This window comes from Camelina sativa, chromosome 14 (assembly GCF_000633955.1).
Source record: "Camelina sativa cultivar DH55 chromosome 14, Cs, whole genome shotgun sequence".
Taxonomy (NCBI): domain Eukaryota; kingdom Viridiplantae; phylum Streptophyta; class Magnoliopsida; order Brassicales; family Brassicaceae; genus Camelina; species Camelina sativa.
The window spans coordinates 11568642-11592298 of NC_025698.1; the positions used below are offsets into that span (position 1 = coordinate 11568642).

The following is a 23657-nucleotide window of genomic DNA, read 5'->3' on the forward strand; positions in this document are numbered from 1 at the left end:
AGATGCTCAGTTTAGAATTTATTTGACATTATTCCTCTCTTTTTTTTGTTCATTCCTCAATTTTAAGGTTCTTCTTATTCTCCTTGTGGTCTTCGTCCAGGACCATATATAGGGTTTCTTTCTTAAATGTTTTCATTTTCGCCATAATATTTACTTACTTTTTTTTTTGGTAATACTTTCTATAAATATATAATACATGCAAAACTTTCCACGTAATTTTTTTTGTCATTTTATATTGTTTTTCACTTATCTTATCAACTCATACAGTGGTTTTCCGAGAGTTATTACACCACATGTTGTTCCCAAAATCGATAAATAGTAGTGTTGTAATATGGAAATGGGACTATATATAGGAGGAGTTATTTAATTTGCAGATTCGATATGCACCCGCGGCCTCAAGACAGCATACCTTGTCTGAATTGGGATATCGATTTTATGAACGGGTCTAGTCTTGTTTTTGGTAGATGGAAAAGTGGTCAATATATACTAGCAGCCTATATAACATTCTTGAACACGCCATTCTTTTGGTGGAGATACATATCAATTGATTCCCACAACTGACTACATGAATTCTAAAATTGTTATCAGCTATTTAGTTTGATTCCTTCCCATCCGTAAGGGACCATGCATATATATATATATATATATATATATTCCAACATTTTCGCAACTCTGTCGTCTTAGAATGACTCGTGCAACTTAAATTTTTTTTATAGGTTTTAAAGGTGTTGGCAGATTGACATAAAATGCCAATAGAAAGTCCACAAACCACAAACCACAAACCACAAACCAGTCTTACTAAAGTGAACCATCAAACCCCTACGGAAAACGACGTATCATGTGCTTAAATGTAAATATAGTTGTGTTTGTGTACATGTTTACTAGTTACAATATTAATTCATACTGTTTAAAATAAACTATTAATTTTAATCTTATTAATATATAAATTTAAATTGTACAACCAAAAAGTTTTTCCTGTTGGCATCTTACTATAAATTTTCAATTATATTTGAAAAACCCACTAAAGTATCTATTCAAATATATGACATTTTGGTATTGATCATGAAACAATTAAAACTCAGGGAATAAATAATGGTTACGAGAACATAAGTTTTTTTTTTTTGATAACTTTAAGTCATAATACTCCAATATTCTTGCCTAGTTACAAATTGCTCATCCTCTCCTCTATAAAAGCGGGTATACCAAATAGACTCACTCACTCTTATTAAATCCTAGAGAAGCAACACCGACGTATACATACAAATGGCACAAGCTACACGTCAGTCTTCTTTGGAAGGGGAACTTGAGGTAGATGTGGAGATCAAAGCTTCGGCAAAGAAGTACCACCAATTGCTCGCTGGAAGACCACATGATTTTGCAAAATTCAGTCCTGACAACATCCAAGGATGTACTTTGCGTGAAGGAGAGTTTGGCAAAGTTGGCAGTGTCATTTTCTGGAACTATGTTATTGGTAAACACGATCTTTTATTTAAATATATATACACATAGTTCTGAAACAACATAAACGATTTGGCTGGTTAACCCTTCGTTTGGGTGCAGATGGGCAGCCAAAGGTGGCGAAGGAAAGGCTCGAGGCAGTGGATCAAGAGAAGAATCTGTTAGTGTTCAGGGTCATAGATGGAGATATGATGAAAGAGTTCAAGAGCTTCTTGATCACTCTCCAAGCAACCCCAAAGCTAAGAGGACCTGGAAGTGTGGTTAAGTGTCACTTCAAATATGAGAGGAAGGATGAGAAGGTTGCTCACCCGGAGAAACTACTCGCGTTGATTGTCAAGGCATCCAAAGACATGGACAAATTGCTTTTGTCCTAAGTCTAGAGAACTTGTCAGATAATCATACATCTATCTATCTATCTATGTTTGTGGGTGTATTTTAAGATGTCTCAATAATGTTCTCTCTCTATGAAGAGATCTAGTCTGCAAGTATTGCAGAGTTTGTGTTATGTACGTTTGAAGTTGTAATTACTTCCAAACTGTACTATGTGGGGCTATATAAGTTTCACCTATATGCATGTTATGTTTTAAGAAAATTAAGAAAAAAAGCGTCAGACTTTTTATAAGTAAAATACCTAAAGTTCGGTACGTTATTTATCCATATCAAATAATTTGTTACAAAGGATATTTTCTAAAGTTCAACAGTACTACACTGTCAATTTTTTCCAGTCAATATGTTTCGATTCTTGAGAAAAGGTTTGTTTTATTCTTTTCCTAGTTCTTGAATTCCATCTATTTACATTTGGATTTACTATATATATATGGAAAGATGGAGCCGATAAAAGAGAAGATAGAGGTCGATGAAGAGAACAAGGCAGTTTCTTTCTTATTATATATTTTTGAATGAATTGTAAAAATATATTCAGTCCAAAAAGTCTTTTTTACAATGATTGTATCCTTAGGTTATCCCTAATGGGAGGTTTTAAGAGGGGTTCTTACTGTTTTGTGGGAAAAAAATAAATCAATTAAAAGAAAAAATGATAAGAGAACCTCTTATTTAGTATACTCAAATCTGATTTAAGAGGCGCTACGTGTCAAGCTGTTGTTGAACAAGGAAAATAATAGAAGTGCAAATTTTTTTTTTATCATCGATGAGTTCAATTTTTTTTTTTTTTTTTTTCTCTTTGTCTCTCTCTCTCTCTTTCTCTCGCATAGAAGTTGCGAATCGACAAAGGAAGAAGATGCACTCGATGGATATGGAATCAGTGGAGGTTGGGGTCGAAGGTGATGGCTATGGAGGAGATATAATCGGCGGAGGAGATTTCGCGAGTAGGTAAACGATTTAGGGTTGTATGATTTTTGATCCCAAATTAGGGATATTTGATTTTTGATCCTCTATCATTGTTTAATTTAATCCTCTCTCAAATTAGGGTTCTTTAATTTTTGATCCTCTCTCAATTTAAGGTTCTTTAATTTAATCGGTTGGGTTCTCAAAGTTTATCTTTTTCCTCAGATCATTGGTTGGGTTCTGCGTCTGATGAGGTTTCTTCAAATGCAGATGAGTTAAGTTTCGGGTTTCTAGCTTATATACGAGTTATAGTGCCAATCAGTTCGAAAATTTTATTGGGGACACCAATTGTTTGTGGAAATGTGTATGAGAACATGCGTTTTTATTTGTATTAGTTGAAAGTCTTCTCTGCTCGCTCTATGGACTATAGAAATAACTCAGAAGAAGCCGTGTACTGCACTTGATGTATGAGAATATAGTGTTGCTTCATATGTTAAAAGTTTTAAGATTTACAGAACCATAATGAGACAAATCTAGCTAAAACTTTATACAGAAGTAAGCCCTTCCATGATCTTTGATGAAGTTTGTAGCTTTTACTAAGATTGATTGTGTACAAAATGATGCATCTTACTCTCTAAGATGCTATAATGTTGGATATTTTAGGATCCTTGTATCTAGATGTTGAAACTAAATGTAAGTTTTGCGATCCATTGTTATCAAGGATCAGCGACCAATGGTGGTATCGTAAGTGAAGGGTTCCTAAGATGGAGAAATGGACTTGGTGCAGAGGTTCATGCAGGATCGGACTTGCTGAGTTTCTTTTGTTCTATCCAGATATAATGTTTCAATTATCAACTGTAGAATTGGTGATTCATGTGTAATCTATCCAGATATAATGTTTCAATTAGCAACTGTAGTATTGGTGATTCATGTGTAATCAACCCGAGGTACTCTTTTTTTTTTTACTGTGATTGTTTTTGCTGTGTCACCATGGTTCTGTTCTTGTTACTAACAGCTAGCTGAGACAAAATCTGACAGTTTCATTGAGAAATTGAGTTCCTTTTGTTGTCTAGATTTGTAGCTTCGGTTTCTTACTGTGACTTCTGGGTTGTGCAGGCGAAGATCATTGGTGTAGAACCAGCTGATGCAAATGCAATGGCGTTGTCCCTTAATCACGATGAGAGGGTGATATTGGACAAGGTTGGGGATTTTGCAGATGGTGTAGCAGTTAAAGAAGTTGGTGAAGAGACTTTTCGTATAAGCAGAAATCTAATGGATGGTGTTGTTCTTGTCACTCGTGAATCAATAAATGTACGGTACTGTCCTTGATTCGTTATCTCTTGTGTTATGGTGTTTTGCAATGTAGATATTAACAAATAGCATCAAGTGTTAACAATCTGTTAACAATGGTACTTCTGTTTATTGTGTTTTAATGTTTTCAATGTTTAAAACTTTATGAAATGCAATAATTTTATAAACATATATCTTAATATGCAAAAATTTCATATTCTACTTTAATTTCTTTAATTTCAAAAAAAAAAAAATCAATTTAAGAAACTCAAAATAAGAACCCACCATTGGAGGGAAAATTTTTAATTATGCTTCACAAAGTTCTTAATCAACTAAAAGTACATTTTATATTAGTTCTAAATTATAAGAGCCCCAAAAATATATACCCCCATTGAGGTTGCCATTATAGCTAGCAGATTAAGACTGAAAAATATCAAACATAAAGTCTGAAACGTTGGAGGATTTATCCTCGTGAGCCAAACCAAATTTGTAACCCAAATCGGTAAATTTGGTCGAATCAAGCTCCAATGATAGGAGTTTGTTGCGAACTAATCGATCCAGGAACTGTATAAGTTGAGCTGGAGATCTATAATATGATAACACTTGCCGTTGTTCCTATAGATGATCGAGTTCGTATTGCCAAAGTAGACATGGGAATACGAGAAAATAAACGACGACGTTCCTCCTCCTACTAGATACATTGCATTCGTAGCAGAATACACAACTATATATTTATTGGATAATATGATAGAATTTTTCAAATATATGACTATATATATTTGGATAATTTTGTATATAGTTTATTCTCTCTTATATAATATTACATCTATATCTAGCTATTTGTATGGTTGATGAATCAATTATGTAAACGTTTATATATATTCCTCAAGCTAAAACTGAGTTCCATCGAATTTCCCAAAAGAGAAAATTGACATTATTCCTCTCGTCTTTTTGTTCCCCATGTGTGGTCTTCGTTCAGGACCACAGGCTTTTGGATTTCCTTTTTTTTTTTATGACGACGTATCATGTGATAATATGACGACGTATCATGTGCTAATTGTGTTTGTGTTTACTAATTACAATACTATTTTTTTTTACAATACTCATATATTAAAATTAAACGATTAATATTACAATTGTTACTAGAATTTTGACCAGAAAAAAAATGTAAGCATAAACATGCATCGAAAGATTTGAATAAATATAATAATATAACATATAAGCATAAAATTTATGTTGGAAAAAATCACTATGTGCTGACTGAGCATAAACATATAACAATATAATATGTAAGCATAAACACATGCATCAAAAGCCAAACGAACGAACGTAATACAAGAATAGGAAAAACAATTAGGTATATATATATATATATAGTTCAACATTTTTCAAAAGAACATTGGCATATTTTGAAACAATTAAAATTAAACTCAGGGAACAAAAATGGGTCACCACAAAATAAACTTTATGTAAATAATACTGCAGTATATATTCTTGCCTAGTCACAAATTGCTCATCCTTTTTTATATAAAAGTGGCTATGAATTTCCAAAGACTCACTCATTAAAACCTAAAGAAGGAACACATCCGTATTAAAAAAAAATGGCACAAGCTACGCGTCAGTCTTCTCTCGAAGGGGAGCTTGAGGTAGATGTTGAGATCAAAGCTTCGGCAAAGAAGTTCCACCAAATGCTCGCTGGAACACCACAAGATCTTGCAAAAGCCACTCCTGACAACATCCAGGGATGTGCTGTGCGTGAGGGAGAGTTTGGCAAAGTTGGCAGTATCATTTTCTGGAACTATGCTATTGGTAAAGACAAAAGCTTATTGGCGAAAAAAAAAAAAGACAAAAAGACAAAATTTTATTTATATAATTAAAATTCTGAAACAAACATATGCACAATATTTGATTGGTTAACCCTTCGTTTTCGGTGCAGATGGGCAGCCAAAGGTGGCGAAGGAGAGGATCGAGGCAGTGGATCAAGAGAAGAATCTGTTAGTGCTCAGGGTAATAGATGGAGATATGATTAAAGGATTCAAGAGATTGTTGATCACTGTCCAGGCAACCCCAAATCTAAGAGGACCTGGAAGTGTGGTTAAGTGTCACTTAGAATATGAGAGGATTGACGAGAAGGTGGCTCATCCGGAGGATCTGCTCACACTGTTTATCAAGGCAGCCAAAGACATTGACAAAATGCTTTTGTCCCAAGTCTAGAGAACTTGCCAGATATCTATCTATCTATCTATCTATGTTTGTGGGTGTATTCTAAGATGTCTCAATAATTTGCTCTCTCTATGAAGAGATCTAGTCTGCAAGTATTGCAGAGTTTGTGTTATGTACGTTTGAAGTTGTACTGAGTTGCAAACTGTAACCACTGTTGCTATAAGTTTCACCTATATGCATGTTATTTTTTAAGAAAAAAAAAGCGTCAAACTTTTTACAAGTACAAGATCTAAAAAGTTCGGTAATATCCATCTCACTTTAGATATGAAAAGATTGACGAGAAGGCCAGTAGCTCACCCGGTGAATCTGCTCACTGTGTAAACATATTATTGAATCGATTCGCACAACTATAGACGTACTACAAGAATCTTATAGTTGTAATCAACTAGAAGGCCTTAATTCCTTCTATTGCCTAGGGGACCATTATAATTTTATAAGTATTCCACGACTTTCCAACTCTCATGTTTAACAGTATAATGCTTGCAAAGTAAATTTGACGAATAGTTAACAATTAATCTAGGGTCAATTTCATTGCTACTTATTATCAAAGGCGTTGATATTTTTCCAACTCGAAAAACTAACTTATTTTCTCTAAACTTTTCGATGGAGAAACAAACGTACAGCACTCGTAAGTGATTAAATCACTTACTTGTTTTCTCTAAATCTTCCATGAATCTATAGAGCCGTTTGGTTTCGTAAGAATTGTAACTAAAGGTAGGATTAGGAAACTAAGATATATTGAAGGGTCTATTTTAAATATTTTGGTCATAGACCTATATATGCTCATATCCATCCTAATCTAGCTGAATTTTTCTCTCATGAGTAAACGATTGTCATATAATATAGGTATATATATAAGTGTCTAATATCATATGTGACATATGAACGACCGATTCATTAGACTAATTAATTCTATATAGATAAATTAAATTTTTGCTGATGACTGTTGTTAATTTTGTGAATAAGATCCATCAACTACTTCCATTTAATTATTCGATAAATTTATCATGGTGGTAGTAGTTGGATATTCAAACCTAATGTGCCACCAGATAACTAGCACTACTTTTTCTGTTAACTTAAACATACTGCGTGCCAAATCACATTTCGGAAAGCACATCGAAAATAGATGGTAGAGGTTGTGTGTAATATATCTACAGTATTTTCTTCATTATTTAGTTAATTATATGCAAGACCTTCACAATACATATTACACTGTCATTAAGTTAAATATTGTTTTGTAATGGTCATTTCTCCTAATTACTCTAATACTAATATATATCAATATATACTTTCTCCGGCATGAATAAAAAGGTTTGTTAGTCATGAATGTTGATGTCATAGAACGATAGGTGGGATAATAGAAAACTTATTCACTCGTGACAGTTTAATCTACTGTGAAAAGTCAAATCTTCTCATTTGTCTTGTTTCAGCAGTTGCTCATGAGTCATGATCACATTTTTCCATAAAAAGGGTCTACTATCTTGTAAGGGAGTCACTCATCACTATAATTGCAATTCCATAAACCAAAAGAAATAATGGAAGCCGTGAAGGGACCGCCAGAGATCTCTCTGTTCGGGGAGCTTGTGTTGGATGTTGAGATTAGAGCTCCAGCGGGGAAGTTCCACCATATGCTCGCCGGAAGACCACACCATATGTCGAAAGCCACGCCTAACAATATCCAAGGATGTGATCTTCATGAGGGAGAGTGGGGAAAGGTTGGCACTATCGTCACTTGGAACTACGTTATTGGTAAACCTAATGTTATTAATACACAAAAAATGTCGTTTTATATTATTATAACATAGAAATATTCTATAAATTTATCTTTCAGAATACAATTAATTGTTTTTTTTAGACAATATTGCATTAGTTAAAAAAAAATAACTATTGAAATTTTTTAGGAGGCGACACTTAAATTGAAATAGTAGTAAAAAGAAAAATAATTGGTAAACATATGTTTCTGCTTAGATGGACAGCCAAAGATGGCCAAGGATAGGATCGAGGCATTGGAGCCGGAGAAGAATTTGATCACGTTCGGAGTGATAGAAGGTGATCTAATGAATGAGTTCAAGAGTTTCAATCTCACGATCCAGGTGACTCCGAAGCAAGGAGGGCCTGGAAGTGTGGTTAACTGGCACGTGAAATACGAGAAGATTAACGAGAACGTTGCTCACCCGGAGAATATGCTCCCGTTCTTCGAATCAATGTCCAAAGAGATCGACGAGCACCTCTTGTCCGAGGAGTAGAGGCTTTTTGTGTGCGTGTCTTGTTGTCTATCTCTAGGGTACAGAGAGAGAGAGAAGCCACAACACCTTCTTCGAGCCAGAAACTTATTCGAAATTTATCTTTCTTCTTTCATAAGTTGGACCTGTCTTCTCAGTACTTCTCCTTTAGTTACGTTATAAAATATTAAAGCAGTGCTGGATCTAATAGAATATATGAATGATGGATATGTGACATACTACAAAATTATGATATTAATATGAATTATATACTGAATAAACCACAAGCGATATAAACAAAACGTTACGTCTATGTTAAAAAAAAATTAACGTTGCGTGACTAAGTGAAACATCACATTATTTATGAATTAGAAAAATTAAATCATTGTCAATTTCTTCTTGGTGTTTTTCTTCTTGTGGGGTCTTTGTATTTAACTGATAAGTAGCGATTTCGATATTAATTAGGGATTACTAGCTGTAGAACTTATGGATTAATTTTACCATTTTCGAATATTACTGATATATGCTGGTTATACACTCTATTTTTTTATAAATAGTATGTTATGTTATGGCATGATAACATATAAATAATGCATTAACAAATAAAACATCGTTTAAACATATTGATCATTTAAACGATGTTTTATTTGTTAATCAATATCGGCGGAGAGGTTATTTCTATCTTTTTGGAACCAAATTCCACCTTTTTTCAAATCTCAATGAATTGGTCATTCCTATACTGCTATTTCTCAGGAAAGTATTACAGAAAATTTAAAGCCTAGCATGTCGTTGTTCAAAGGGTGGAAACTCAGCACTGAAAATTAAGCATGCTAATTTTCAAGAAATAAAATAAATAAATAAATAAACTATGCATGTCATTTGGCGACTAAAAAAAAAGCATGTCATTTTTTCCATATCAACTGCATCATCATAAATATCGTTATAAGGTAGTCGATATCATTCAAGTTTCAGAAAGTGAAAGTGTCCATGTTTGTTGAAGTGAAAACATAGTCCTTGTTGATTTGATATGTAGAACCATATTACATTTTAGGAAAGTGGTCACATCGTGGAAGATTAGTTGGGCTAACAATAAATGGCTGCAATCATAAAACTTAAGGCTGATAAGGAACCACAGCATGGATCGTACGTGTGCTTGATAAGTTTATTAAGAGTATTCAATTCAGATAGAATAAACTGATCCGATCTAGAAACCAAATAGTTTTCATTCGTTTCAAACAGTTTTATTTATTATACAGTTTATACTCCTAAGAATCAGAACCAAGTCTGAACTAAACTAATGGTAATTAAATCTGAACCAACTTGTATAGTAAATTTTGTTTTACATTGGTTACGAAAATTAGAAACTAAACACGAACAAAAAAAATTGGAAAATATAACTCTGATTGAACCCTTTAATTAAAAAGAATTTGAGATAATTGTAAAGAGTAGGCGAGAGTAATTTCTTAACGTCCACGCGAATCTTGAGCCTGATGATATGCAACAGAGTGGTTGAGTTACGTTATTAATGATACATATGAGGAGCGTCTCTATTATTAGGTTGAGATGTCATTAGTGATACGATGGGAGAGTGTGTCTATATCAGGGTGAGATGAAACTACTTAAATTTCTTGGGGGAGTAAGAAGTAATTAAATCACTCTGTAAATAAAAATATAACCACTCTCATTTCTCTTCCTCTCTATAAAATGAGCTACCAATTCTAGAGGGATTCATTCACCTTCTTAACACCATCTATAAGTGAACTAGAAAAGCAAAGCACCAGGAGAAAAAAATGGCAGAGCCAGCGACTAATCCAGAGACGAAGGCCGAGGTTAAGGTAGAGACTGAGGCTGAGGTAGAGGGAGTGATGACTAAGCCAGAGACTGAGGCTGAGACAGAGACAACTAAGCCAGAGAATGAGGCTGAGACTAAGGCAGCATCGATGATTGGAGAGCTTGAGATAGATATTGAGATAAAATCTACTGCGGAGAAGTTCCACCATATGTTTGTCAAAAGACCGCACCATGTGCCCAAAGCTACTGGCTTCATTGGGGGAGTTGAGCTGCACGAGGGAGAGTGGGGCAAAGTTGGTAGTATAGTCTCGTGGAACTACATTCATGGTAATGTCAACTTTTTTATACATATAAGTCTTCGAATAAGAAATATTCATCTTAACGTTTAATCCACATAACAATCTTTTGTGTGTAGATGGAGTTCCAAAAGTAGCAAAGGAAAGGATCGAAGCGTTGGATCCAGAGAAGAATCTGATAAAATTCAGGGTCTTAGAGGGAGATGTGATGAAGGAAAACAAGACCTTCTTGTTAACACTCCAAGTAATACTAGATAACTATATATTTTTTATTGTATTCGATAGATTTCTCTTGTTATCTATATTATCTAAGTAAATATTCTGAAATATGTCAACAGGTAACACCAAAGCAAGCAGGGCCCGGAAGTGTGGTTAAGTGGCACATGGAGTATGAGAGGATTGACGAGAAGGTGCCTCATCCTGAGACTTTGCTTCCATTCTTCGAAGCAATGTCCAAAGAGATCGATGAACACCTCTTGTCCACGGAGTAGATCGAGGACTTTCCTTCTGCTTGTTTAAATAAACAATTCAGAGTTACTATCACATATATGTTTAAGTTATATATAATCAAGTTACGATTATGCAACATGGATATTGTGTGGGCTATGAGCTTCTCTTATAATATGTTGTGTGTATTAAACATATACTACTATCACATATATATATATATATATATATATATATATATATATATATATCTTGCAATTTTGTAACATGGATGTTGTGTGGGCTATGAGCTTCTCTTATCATATGTTGTGTGTATTAAACATATTACTATCAAATATATATGTTTAAGTTATAATAATCAAGTTGCAATTTTGCAACATGCATGTTGTGTGTGCTATGAGCTTCTCTTATAATATGTTGTGTGGCTTACCCTAGTTTTTTAGATCAATGTCAAAAGAGTTCAAAGAACTCCTCTTGTCTGAGGCATAAATAGACTCTTACTTTATGTTAGCGCATATGAAAGTTGTAACATTTGGTATTAGTATATTGACATCATCGCCACTGCCTTATTACAATAAAAAACAATTCAAGAAACTTGCTCTTTACATGTCTCTTTCAAAGATCGCTTGAACCAGGAACATTAATCCACTCGATTTGAATATCAACCGCGCCGCTTTCTACATTTCTCAGCTTGAGAATCATATCTTGTACAATCTTTCCATTACTGATGATGATTCTGCTCTCTTCAGCTAAGCAGTTGTCTCCACTCGGATTCACTCTACGGATCTCGGTTCCATCAGAGACGTCTTGAACATCAGTTCCTTGAGCCTCAAAAAAAGGCCTGATGTCTATCTCCGCATCTCCCATCGTGTCATGCGAGGTGAACGTATCCTTATCATACACTTCCTACAAGGAAACATAACAGAAAACAATCAGAAACATAATCACTTCACCAAAACCTCAAATAAACAAAAGCAAAATACTCCTTCTTTAAGATCAAGAATCCTAACAACAAATTAACTAAATAAGCATATATATTTAATTTCAAGAAAATTAAGAACTAAACTCACGAGATTCACATGTTGATTAGGATCATTGATTCCAAGCGTCAATTCATCGTTCCACTCAGGGTTGCAGCTATTTTCCACACCACGAGTCTTTAGTCTCTGAAGCAAATTGATTGAAATCATCAATAAAAGTCTCCATTACCATCACAAACAGAGTAATATCCCAAATCTTCTTAAGGTTCCATTTTTTAGAAATTGTAATCTACAGAGTAATAAATGGGCTAATCGATCTTATCTCGGATGATTGGATGAATGATCAAAACACGATCTCTACAACCCAAAAAAGAAAAATAAAACAGAGAACATAAGAGATACCTGAGAACCCATGGTTATGACGACGAAAGGGTCGCTAGAATTAGAGTCACGACTAACAAGATTAATCCCTCTTCTCACTCTGATTCTAAGAAGTCCAATCAGATTCTCCATGTCTCCTCCGACAAATTCACTTGCCTCTTTGTCTTGTGTCTTGTACTTTGATTATCAGAAGAGAACGAGTTGCATAAGAATAGTTCAACAGAATGAATGATGTTTGTTTAATATCTTTAAGAAAGTCTCTTGGCTTTTTGTCTACGTAAGCATCTTCTGAGAATCCTTTTTATGCATTTGGATTTATCAAAGCAAGACATGCCAACACTTGTATCATTGTATGGTAAAAGATTTGTGAAGTTTTTTTTTACAATGTAGGCCAACCAACCAGTAAGTCTATGATATTACTTCTTTAACTATAGTCAGTATAAATATTTAGATGTCAAGGATTGATCACCTCGTGTCCTTCTGAAGATAAATAAATGAATATACAAGGAATCATTTAAAATATAGACCACCCAATGATTTTATGACATAAATACATTGAGACCTAGACAAAGGAAATTTGATTATGATATTGTTTATCAAAACCTGTCTTATAATAATTACTACTAATTTTTATATAGACCCATCATAAAATTTATTCACTATAGATATCACAAATGTAACTCTCTCTTTTTTTTTTTCTATTTTAGAAATGTAGATAAAGACACATGAATTTGTTTGAGTAAACCGGCCAATAATTTATGACACATATATATCTAAGAATTGAGAAAAAGAAAAATTCACCTCATATTCATTAACAAAAATAAATTGATTTGTTTAAGCATAAATATGTATGGATAATCCTTCAAAAATCCGTTCACTATATATATCATGGATTAAACCTCATATTCATTAACACTAATTTGTATGGATTTTATTCACTATGAATAAGTGAAAATTAACGAACAGAAGTTGGATCCCTTTTGAAAAATAAGAATGAGATATGGATTACCTTTTTTTTATAGACCATCCAGTAGATTTAAGACACATATACAAATAATGATTTAAGATTTACGACATGTAAATTCACTTCTAAACAAAGAAATGTACTAAACCTCTAATATGTGTATATATATAATATTTCTTCATAAAACTGATTCAATACTATAAATATAACGGATTGAACCTTTTTGTTATTCAATTCAGTAATTCACATATACAAGTTCTTTCACATATATATATGATATCTTATATATATATATATGTGTTACCATAAAACTATTTTATTTTGGAGCTACGACCCCTAAAATCAAGAAATATACATTAGAGAAAGTTGGGTCTTTGTCGTCGATCGCAAGACAAACTGTGGTCTATTGTTTTTAAGTTCAAAGTCAATCTTAAATAATGCAAGCAAATATATAAACCGTCATAATTTTCTTCAGTCTGGATAAAATTTTGCAGCAACAAAAGTAGTCTTTCGAAATGTTGATTTAAATTTTATTGGTTGATGAATTTTCCCCTTTTCATCAAAAAAATTCTAATTAACAAATCATGGTTGTAAAAAAAATTCAGTTTTAGCAAATGATTTGGAATTTTGATTTTTTTTTTTAATAAAAGAAGTTAGAAAATTCAGATTGAATCTAAAGAAAATATTCTGTTTGGAATATTTACATATTTATAATTATTGGTATTATTTTGATTTTTTCCTCCGAAAATTTCGAACATATCACATTTATTTCGTGTATACATTGCAACAGAATGAACTTATCTCACATTTTTTTTTTTTTTGACAAACACTTATCTCACATTCTTAAAACACGGAAAACATAACAAAAACCCGTACACACAATTCCAAAAATCTCCAATTTTCGCCAAAAAAGTTTTAAGATTTAACAAAAAGAACCCTAAACACCAAATCTTGATTTAAATACCTCTCTCTACGCACCTATTCTAATCAAAATCAAAAATTCAATTTTTGTTTCCCCTTTTCTTCATCTTCTTCCTCATCCTCCTTAAAGTTTCCACCTTTAGCTACCGAAGAGATAACCCAAATTCTCGTCGGAAAGTTTTTTTCATCTTTATTATTATTATTATCTCCGGTGGCGTTTGTGAATGGTGGAAACTAATACGAACGGTGATAATCCTAGGCTCACCCTTTCCACAAAAAGGGAGAGCTTTTACATCTCTACAGACTCTGTTTTCTCATTCGGTTCTTGCAAAGAAGGCTGGTACTACCGTTGCATCGGCCTCGACCCGTGACCCATCATCATCATCATTCATTCATCCTTTGTTGTAGTAGATCTTGTTTTTTTTTTTATATATAATAAAAGAAAAAGGATGTTGCTTTACAAGAAGAAGAGTCAGATCGTTAAAGGAAACAGAATCTTGATCAGCGTTACGTTTCTTGGTAGTGCTGGTCCGATCAGGTTCGTTGCTAATGAAGGTGATCTCGTCGCATCTGTGATTGATACTGCTTTGAAATGTTACGCTAAAGAAGGTCGTTTGCCGATTCTTGCTTCTGATTTCAAAGATTTTGTTCTCTATTGTCCATTGGTTGGACCTGGAGGTGATGATTTCTCAGTTTACTCTGTTTTCGTTTCTAGGGTTTGTGATTATTATTATAAGTTTGGTTTTATTTTATTTTATGTTTTGGTGTAGCTTTGCTTCCATGGGAGGCAATAGGGTCGTTGGGAGTGAGGAACTTTATGTTGTGTAAGAAACCAGAGGAGGAGAAGAAGGTGGAAGGAGACAATGGAAGATCGAATTTTCCGATTAATGGAGCTAGAAAAGGAGGAGCTGGTGGAAGAAGCTTTAAGGCTTGGATTAACAAGTCTTTTAGTCTTAAAGTCTCAACTCATTAGCTCTCTCTTTTGAATGTGTGTGCTCACTCAGATTGGTTCTCTGTTTTTTTTTTTTTTGGTTTTTGTCATGTTTGAACTTATGATTTGTTTTGTTTCTTATGATGAAGTTGCTTTCAGGAAATAAACAAAAGTTTCAAGTTCTTTTGGTATTTTGTGTTTCAAATGTGTATTATGCAAAAATTAGTTTTTTTTTTTTCAAATTTTGATTAACAGAAATGTGAAAATTTCATTTCGTTTTTTTAGTATATTTGATTATGCAAAGTGTGTGGTTCAGAGACAACAAGAAAAACAAAATCAGAATTTTAACAAGGAAATCACAACTTTGATGTAGGCGCAATTTGTGGAATTGTTGTTGGAGTAACTTTATTGGTTATTGAGACGAGATAATAAAAGCGATTTTGATTTCTATCGATATGTTCACTGTTTTTCTATATTATCTGTTAGCCAGTTAGTTAATAATGTATCTCTTGGAGTTTACCAATCAACTACTTTTTATTTTATAGTAATGAATTATTGAATTGTTAAGTAAAGTCTATATTACAATTTGCATACAAAGTCATAAACATGATGTATCCGGTTTATCTTCTTCTAATACAAATTTACAACTACATATACTTTTAGAGTATAAAAATTAAAATCACATATTGGTTACATAGATAGAAAGTGAAACTATCTATATTAGCCAATATATTGAAGTCGGATGTGACCTTACATCTGAATGAATACATTATCAGATTTAGTCGGTAGATTGCGTGAGAAGTCGATCATTAACCCTTGAAAACCTCATGGGGCATTTACTCCAAAGGATCCAAAATTTATCTTCTCAAATTAAACTATCCACGTATCTCTTTTTCTTTAACGTTTCATAAATGTTAGTTTTGAAAATATATGTATGCCTAGACGATCGACCAACACATATAAGAAAAGATGTTGTAGGGTTGCGGCAAATTAATGACGAGTTCGTGAACGAACAACTAACCCATTCATTTTTTGACGTAGGTATTCGGAAGAAATTAATAGAAATGAATATAAAAAGATGAATGTCGAAGTTAACTAAAAGATTTAAAGAAGAACTGAATCCAAGTATCCAACTAAGCTTAACAAACCATAAATGCCTCAAATACAATGCTTTAGACTAATATACTCAAACTAGGGCTTATAAGAGACGGATCAAAATAGTAATGAAACATGTATTACTCATAATACACTCGAAAGTATTTTTTTTTCATAATTTACTGATATGGATGCATGTGATTTGTAAGTTTCAGACAAAATTAGTAACTTTACTGATATGCTATGCATGTGATTCGGAAGATCCGAGGAAGTTGAGCCCATATACATATTTTTCAGAAATCTAACTCTGTCAAGCATATATTAGAATATCTCAAGTTCTTAATTAAGGTACAAACATGAAGAATCTTTTGGAAGCTTAAGATCTATCCAAAAATCGTTTCACACATTTACCGATATATTTCTGAAGTGTGTAATCAAACTTACTAAGTTTAGGTGCTTCCGTGATTTATTAAATATCAGTTTTTCCTTGCTCTACTTATAGAAGCAAGTCTAGAAAGTTTGAATACTAAGATTATGATTTATAAAAGCACCTTTTTTATTAACTTATGAAAATAACTCAAAACAGAAGCTTCACAATCTCTCTTTCTCGAACTCTTTATCTCAAATCTCTTTTGAAGGTAAACCATATTTTGGCAATTCTTTATATAGAGAGAACTAGAACACAATTTCCTAATCCAAAATAGGTAAACTAACTTATTTAGATATTTCCTAAATAGAACTATTCCTAAATGGATTAGAGTTTTCCTTTTCTCTTAAACCGCTTTCTTCTTCTTCAAGCTTAGCCCAACAATCTCCCTCTTAAGCTTGAAATCCTTTTCCGATGTGTTGTAAACTCCAATGTGATTCCTCATTTCTTTGAGCTTGTTTTTATCAAGCGCCTTGGTTAAGATGTCAGCTCTTTGTTCAGTTCCAGGAACATGTATAACTTCAACTTGACCATTCTCAACACACTCGTGGATGAAGTGATACCTTCGGTGGATGTGCTTGCTACGGCCATGGAAAACTGGATATTTTGTTAGTGCAATTGCAGATTTGTTATCAACTCGTATCGTCACCTTCTCACATTCTGTTCCAATGATTTCAGCAAAGAGATTTTGAAGCCAAATAGCTTGTTTAGCTGCCTCTGTTGTGGCCATGAATTCAGCTTCACATGAGGATAGTGCCACCACTTGTTGTTTTTGAGAACACCGTGTAATTGGACACTCATTGAAATAGAAAACATGTCCAACCATACTTTTCCCATCATCAATATCAACATTATGGCTACTATCACAATAGCCTATCAAACCCGATTGAGCTCCTTGCTTAAAGTGAAGTCCATGAGAAGACGTACCTTGAAGATACCTTAGAATCTGTTTTAGTGCAACGCCATGTGATTCTCTTGTCTCCACCAAATACCGACTTAATATCCCAACAGAAAATGAAAGATCTAGCCGAGTATGTAGTAAGTATCTAAGACACCCAATGACTCTTCTATAACTCTGTTCGTCAATGCGTTTTGGATCTTGAGTCTTAGAGAGCTCCAAACCAGGTTCCATCGGCACAAGAACTGGGTTACACTCACTCATTCCAGCTTCTTGTAAGATCTTCTTTGCATATTTTTCTTGCTTTAATATGATTCCATCCTTTTCTTGGATTACTTCAATACCAAGATAGTATGTAAGTCTTCCTAGATCACTCATCTCAAATTTCTTTGTCATGCCTTCCTTGAAATCAAGTATCAAATCCAAGCTAGAACCGGTGACAAGTAAATCATCCACATATACTGCCACAATAAGAAGATGTTCCTTGTTTCGTTTCTTGTACAAAGACGGCTCCTTAGAACATCTCTCGAAATCCAGCTCAGAGAGAATTGTGTTTAAATTAATGTTCCAAGCCCGAGGAGCTTGTTTAAGTCCATAGAGTGCTTTGTGTAGTTTAAACCTTTTCTTCACTGTCTTTGATCACAAACCCTTCAGGTTGAGTAACATAGACATCTTCTTTCAGTTCTCTATGGAGAAACGCAGTTTTCACATCTAGATGATGAACTTCCCATCCATTTGATGCTGCTAAGGCGATGATGAACCAAATTGTTTCAATACGGGCTATCGGAGCAAAGACTTCATCAAAGTCTATCCCATGCCTTTGTACATAGCCCTTAGCCACAAGCCTTGCTTTGTATTTATTTATGCTATTATCCAAGTTGCGCTTCAGTTTAAACACCCATTTCAAACCAATTGGTTTGACACCAAAGGGTAATTCAACTAAGCTCCATGTCTTGTTCTTTGATATAGACATGATTTCTTCTTCACAAGCATCTCTCCACACCTTTAACTCACTTGCTTCTCTGAAATCCCATGGTTCTTCATTGATTGTTAATAGAAGATTTTCTCTTTCTATCTAGCCCTTGGCAAAATACCTGGACCCGAAACCCGAACCTCGAACCCGATCTGAAAAACCCGAACTGAACCTGTATCCGAAAGAAGAAAAACCCGAATGGATTTAGGATTTCTGAAATTCGGACCCGAACCCGATCGGATTTTATCCGAAATCTGAAATAAATCCGATCAAAACCCGATGATATACGAACCCACAGATATAACCCTATGACCATAGCCTATTATCTCTATTTCCAAAAACCTTTTTGATTTGTTGCTTTTACCTCTCACCACCGGTTCGTTTTCCCGTTACTCGATCTATAAACACTATTTATTCGGATTAAATCCCTATTCTTCAAGCTGGAAAACCTAAACTGCTACTCATCTCCTCCGTCTGAGACATCACGGAGACATTCACAGGTGATTGTTTTTGTTGTATCATGTATCATTTTTGTTTGCGAGTTCTACTCTGTTTCAATTTTTGTTGTATCTTGTATCAATTTCTGTGGGTTTTTAGATTTGTTTGTTCGATTGATTGATTTGCAAATCTCCAAATTAAGCATATCAAAATTTTCTCAATGTTGTTCCTTCCCATTTGAATCCGAACTGTGTTCTGCACCCAGAATTGGTTTTAGCTTCATGACTTATTTGAAATTCTATGTGTTTTTGTCTTGTATTGTTGAGTAAAGCATGATTGGTTTCTGTTTTAGTTTAGCTTCATGTCTTGTATTATTTTAGTTTGATCATTTGATTGGGTTCTGTTTTAGTTTAGCTTCATGTTTCATGTGTGATCGATGGTTTTTGTTTTTGTGATCAATGGGTTTTGTTTGTGTGATCAATGGTGGTCTTGTTTGTGTGATCGATGGTGGTCTTTGATGTGTGATCGATAGTGATCTTGTTTGTGTGAGCATTTGTTTTGTGTGATCAATGATCGATGGTGACATGGTGTTTTCTTTCACTAACTTATTTTATTTATTTTTTTTACAATTAGCAGATGGATTCATCATCTCCACATCAACATGATTGAGATAATGATGCAGATGGATTTGAGTTTGANTGTGATCGATGGGTTTTGTTTTTGTGATCGATGGATTTTGTTTGTGTGATCAATGGTGGTCTTGTTTGTGTGATCGATGGTGGTCTTTGATGTGTGATCGATAGTGGTCTTGTTTGTGTGAGCATTTGTTTTGTGTGATCAATGATCGATGGTGACATGGTGTTTTCTTTCACTAACTTATTTTATTTATTTTTTTTACAATTAGCAGATGGATTCATCATCTCCACATCAACATGATTGAGATAATGATGCAGATGGATTTGAGTTTGATGACCAAGGAGAAGGGTTTCAGACTCCAGAAGCAAATCAATGGGGAAAAAGAAAACAAAATCATAAAGATGGAGATGAACAACCAAAAACTCTGAGGCAAATCACTCCAAGGTCAGGTGTATGGGTTCATTTCACAAGGCTACCAAATAACCGCAATATATGTACCTGCCACTATTGCAAGAGAGAATACAAGTGTCCATCAAAGTCAGGGACTAAAAATTTGTGGAATCATCTTGAAGTCTGTAAAGAGCACAAGGCGTGGCTAGAAGGAAAAGATCCAAAGTTGAGTCAACAGGTCATTAATAAGGATGGAAATCTGCAAAATGCCAAAGTTCGAGAGATTGTTTTCAGAGAAGCATCCAATGAGATGCTTGTGATAGGGGAGTTGCCATTATCTTTCATTGAATGTATGGCTTGGAGACACTTCTGTAGCAAGGTATAGTGTTCTTTTTTTTTCTTTCCTTTTTTTGTCTGGATTTTATTGTAATGATACTAATATGTTTCTATATGTTCATGGATGCAGATGAATCTATATAAACCACACTCCAGAAGGACTGCCACAAGGGACATTGTTGAGATGTTTATTCAGAGAAAATCGACAATGAGAAAGTGGTTCATTGCTAACAAACAAAGAGTCTCACTCACAATAGATATATGGGTTAGTGATGTCACAGATAATGTCAATTATCCTTCTTTTTACTCACAAATGGCTCGTTTTTGAGTTCACTTATCTATTCTAATCTTATCTTAAAATCGATTGCTAATCACAGGTGCAAGTTATATGGTCATAACAACACATTACATTGATCAGTATTGGCGACTAAAGAAGCTTATAATAGGATTCAAGTATGTGACAGACCACAAAAGGAAGACAATTTCAGGTACTCTTCTTGATTGTTTAGCTGATTGAGGTATAGAGAAGGTTTTCTTTATTACAGTGGACAATGCAACGGCAAATACAAATGCTTTGAGTAAGTTTGAGACTGCTTTCTCTCTCGTTTCTGATGAGTCTTTAGTTATGAAAGGAGAGTTTATGCATGTGAGATGTGCTGGTCATATCATTAATTTGATAGTGAGAGATGGGTTGACTGAAGTTTCTGAGAATGTACTTGCAATCAGAAATGCTATCTCTTATTTTAGATCCCGCACAAATAGGCAAAACGCATTTGACCAGAAGATAGATTATGTTAGGATGACAAGGGATAGTTTGCCTTTAGATGTTAAGACTACGTGGAATTCGACTTATTTGATGTTGTAGAGGGCAATTAAGTACAAGTTAGCATTTGATAAGATGGAGACAGAAGACAAGCTATACAATGATCATTTCTTGGAGATTGATAATGGAAAAAAGAGAGTTGGACCTCCAAGCTTCAATGATTGGCGTGCAGTTGAAAGGTTAGACAAGTTTTAAGAGATTTTTTACAACTCAACATTGATTGTCTCGGCTTCTACTAGACTGAATTCTCATAAGTGTTATTGAGAGATTGTCAACATATCAACCAATCTTGACCTGCTATGTTCTAGTTATGATTCTGAGTTGAAGATAAAGGCTGAAGAAATGTATAAGAAGTTTGATAAGTACTGGGATGAGATTAATAATATCAATATGATGTTGATAATAGCAACAGTATTTGATCCTAGTAAGAAGCTATATTTTGCTAAGATTTGTTTTGCCAAGTTGTATGGTGAAGAGACTCCAACATATAAAGAGATGTATGACAAGGTTTACAATCTTCTGGTTGATATGTTCAAGGAGTATAGTGATCGGTATGCTAAATCTCAGCCTTCTCAGCCGTCTCAGTCATCTCAGTCATCTCAGTCTCAGCCTTTTCAGTCATCTCAGCCAGATGTGAGTGAAGCAGATAGTGTTCCTCGTCTTTTCACAATTGATAAAAGGTACAAAGCAGCTTTAAATGAGATTGGAGTTCAAGTAACAAAAGATGAGTTGACTACATACCTGAAATAGGCTGTTGAGAATCCAAATGTGATGATGGGGACTGAGTATGATGTTCTATCTTGGTGGAAAGTCAATTGTGGTAAGTACCCTATTTTATCACAAATGGCTCGTGATGTCTTTGTTATGCAAGTGTCATCTGTAGCATCTGAAAGTGCTTTTAGCACAAGTTGTAGGATAATAGAACCATGTAGAAGTTGCCTAAGTCCCTATATGGTTGAGGTTTTGATGTGTACTGAGCAGTGGATGAAACAAGACATTGCAATTGAATCAAAAGTTCTTACCAATGCTCAAATTCTGGCAGAAGTAGAATATGAAGATCGACTTGAAAAACGTTTGTATATCACTAAATCTTGTTATTTTTTGTTTTTGCCTCTCTTATAGTTTATGTTAGCTCATCCAATTCTTTTGTTTCCAGAGTTCTGCATTGAAGATTAAGGTCTCGACTACTTGAAGCTACAAGGTGTTTTGTTGTTTTGGTTTTACAATCGGTGACAGTTCTACAAGAACTATCGGCTAGTACTTGGTTTTTTAATTTTGGTTTACTTTGTTGTCTCTCTCGTTTAGTACTTGGTTTATTAAGACATGGATTTGTTTGTTTAACAGTATTGTTATGTGGTTGTTTGAACGAGATTATGGTTTGAATTTTGAACATTGCTCTCTTTCTGTTTATGGTTATTGATAGGTTTATTGATTGAATTTGAGTTTGGTTTACTTAATTTCGGATTGAGATCGTATACCCGATGGGTGTTTATCCGAAATCCGACCCGAATATTAGAAATACCCGAATGGGTCTAGGACCCCTTAATCCGAAATATCTGACCTGAACCCGATCAGGTCACCCAAATGCCCAGGGCTACTTCTATCTCTGCTAAGAGCACATAATCACTTAGATAGCCTGGTCTCTTAGTCTGTCTTTATGACTTTCTTAACACCGGTTGCAACTGTTCTTGTTCTCCTACGACATCTTGTTCTTCCTCAGTCTCAGATTCATTAGCTGGTTCTTACTCACCACTGATATCACTATTTCCTTCATTTTCTCTGTTTTCATCTGTTTCGTTAGTGACCTCACTTCCTCTGATTCCATTGTTACCAAAATCGCTGTAACTAATGGTGAACATCCCAGATTCTTCAGAAATTTCTCCTGGATTATTCCACTTCCATCTCTTGTGTTCATCAAAAACTACATCTCTGCTTACTATGATTCTTCGGTTTGCAGGATTTAGAAGGCGATATGCTTTCGAGCCAGGCTCTGCTCCGAGATACACAAGCATTCTCGACCTGTCATCAAGTTTTTTCAGATGTGGAGCTTCGGTTTTTGCATAACCAATACAACCAAATACTCATAGATAATCTATTTTGGTTTCCGATTTTTGAAGCTCTCATACGGTGTGAGATTGTTCAAAGCTCTTGTCCCCACTTTGTTAATGGTATAGGTCGCATGTCTCACAGCTTCACCCCACAGATAATTTGGCATGCTCATATGTTTTAAGATGCTCTAAGTCATCTCTAACAGTGTTTTGTTTTGTCTTTCAACAACACCATTTTGTTGCGGTGTGTAGGGTGCGGTTAGCTGCCTGTGAATGCCTTCCTTTTCACAAAAACTTTGGAAATGTAAACTCTCCTCTTCTATATGTTCTGAAGTTCTTGATAGTAACTCCGAATTCTTGTTCTACTAACGCCTTGAATCCTTTGAATTTTTCAAATGCTTCATT

General features: G+C 34.3%; 8 protein-coding genes across 19 annotated transcripts; 7 read left to right on the plus strand and 1 right to left on the minus strand.

Annotated features, from left to right (window-relative positions):
• LOC104741028 (MLP-like protein 31) lies at window positions 1214-2086 on the plus strand. The gene is made up of 2 exons (XM_010461788.2): window positions 1214-1471; window positions 1561-2086. Exons 1-2 carry the CDS (start codon window positions 1264-1266, stop codon window positions 1830-1832), a joined length of 480 nt encoding a protein of 159 aa, XP_010460090.1. The 5' UTR covers window positions 1214-1263; the 3' UTR covers window positions 1833-2086.
• On the plus strand, window positions 2600-4224 carry LOC104741029 (threonine dehydratase biosynthetic, chloroplastic-like). Of its 12 annotated transcripts, none has more exons than XM_010461791.2 (3): window positions 2600-2783; window positions 2968-3017; window positions 3859-4224. In XM_010461791.2, the coding sequence occupies exons 1-3, from the start codon at window positions 2606-2608 to the stop codon at window positions 4069-4071; spliced, it is 441 nt and encodes a 146-aa protein (XP_010460093.1). In that variant the 5' UTR covers window positions 2600-2605; the 3' UTR covers window positions 4072-4224. The 12 variants fall into 12 exon arrangements, 1 of the variants encoding a protein (XP_010460093.1); XR_760265.1 differs by having other exon boundaries at window positions 2621-2787; window positions 2968-3689; XR_760268.1 differs by having other exon boundaries at window positions 2621-2787; window positions 2968-3016.
• LOC104741030 (MLP-like protein 31) lies at window positions 5583-6439 on the plus strand. The gene is made up of 2 exons (XM_010461792.2): window positions 5583-5841; window positions 5969-6439. The coding sequence occupies exons 1-2, from the start codon at window positions 5634-5636 to the stop codon at window positions 6244-6246; spliced, it is 486 nt and encodes a 161-aa protein (XP_010460094.1). The 5' UTR covers window positions 5583-5633; the 3' UTR covers window positions 6247-6439.
• Window positions 7731-8714, plus strand: LOC109128755 (MLP-like protein 31). The gene is made up of 2 exons (XM_019235675.1): window positions 7731-8004; window positions 8224-8714. The coding sequence occupies exons 1-2, from the start codon at window positions 7791-7793 to the stop codon at window positions 8499-8501; spliced, it is 492 nt and encodes a 163-aa protein (XP_019091220.1). The 5' UTR covers window positions 7731-7790; the 3' UTR covers window positions 8502-8714.
• Window positions 10144-11313, plus strand: LOC104743477 (MLP-like protein 31). Its single transcript, XM_019235668.1, has 3 exons — window positions 10144-10595; window positions 10684-10808; window positions 10903-11313. The coding sequence occupies exons 1-3, from the start codon at window positions 10268-10270 to the stop codon at window positions 11053-11055; spliced, it is 606 nt and encodes a 201-aa protein (XP_019091213.1). The 5' UTR covers window positions 10144-10267; the 3' UTR covers window positions 11056-11313.
• Window positions 11491-12636, minus strand: LOC104741031 (protein C2-DOMAIN ABA-RELATED 8-like). The gene is made up of 3 exons (XM_010461793.2): window positions 12394-12636; window positions 12082-12177; window positions 11491-11917 (listed from the first exon to the last, which is right to left on the minus strand). The coding sequence occupies exons 1-3, from the start codon at window positions 12502-12504 to the stop codon at window positions 11627-11629; spliced, it is 498 nt and encodes a 165-aa protein (XP_010460095.1). The 5' UTR covers window positions 12505-12636; the 3' UTR covers window positions 11491-11626.
• LOC104741033 lies at window positions 14166-15640 on the plus strand. Its single transcript, XM_010461794.2, has 2 exons — window positions 14166-14935; window positions 15028-15640. Exons 1-2 carry the CDS (start codon window positions 14707-14709, stop codon window positions 15228-15230), a joined length of 432 nt encoding a protein of 143 aa, XP_010460096.1. The 5' UTR covers window positions 14166-14706; the 3' UTR covers window positions 15231-15640.
• LOC104743479 (zinc finger BED domain-containing protein RICESLEEPER 2-like) lies at window positions 19749-22380 on the plus strand. The gene is made up of 9 exons (XM_010464553.1): window positions 19749-19800; window positions 19973-20424; window positions 20512-20701; window positions 20759-20869; window positions 20927-21093; window positions 21247-21383; window positions 21513-21918; window positions 22186-22276; window positions 22361-22380. Exons 1-9 carry the CDS (start codon window positions 19749-19751, stop codon window positions 22378-22380), a joined length of 1626 nt encoding a protein of 541 aa, XP_010462855.1.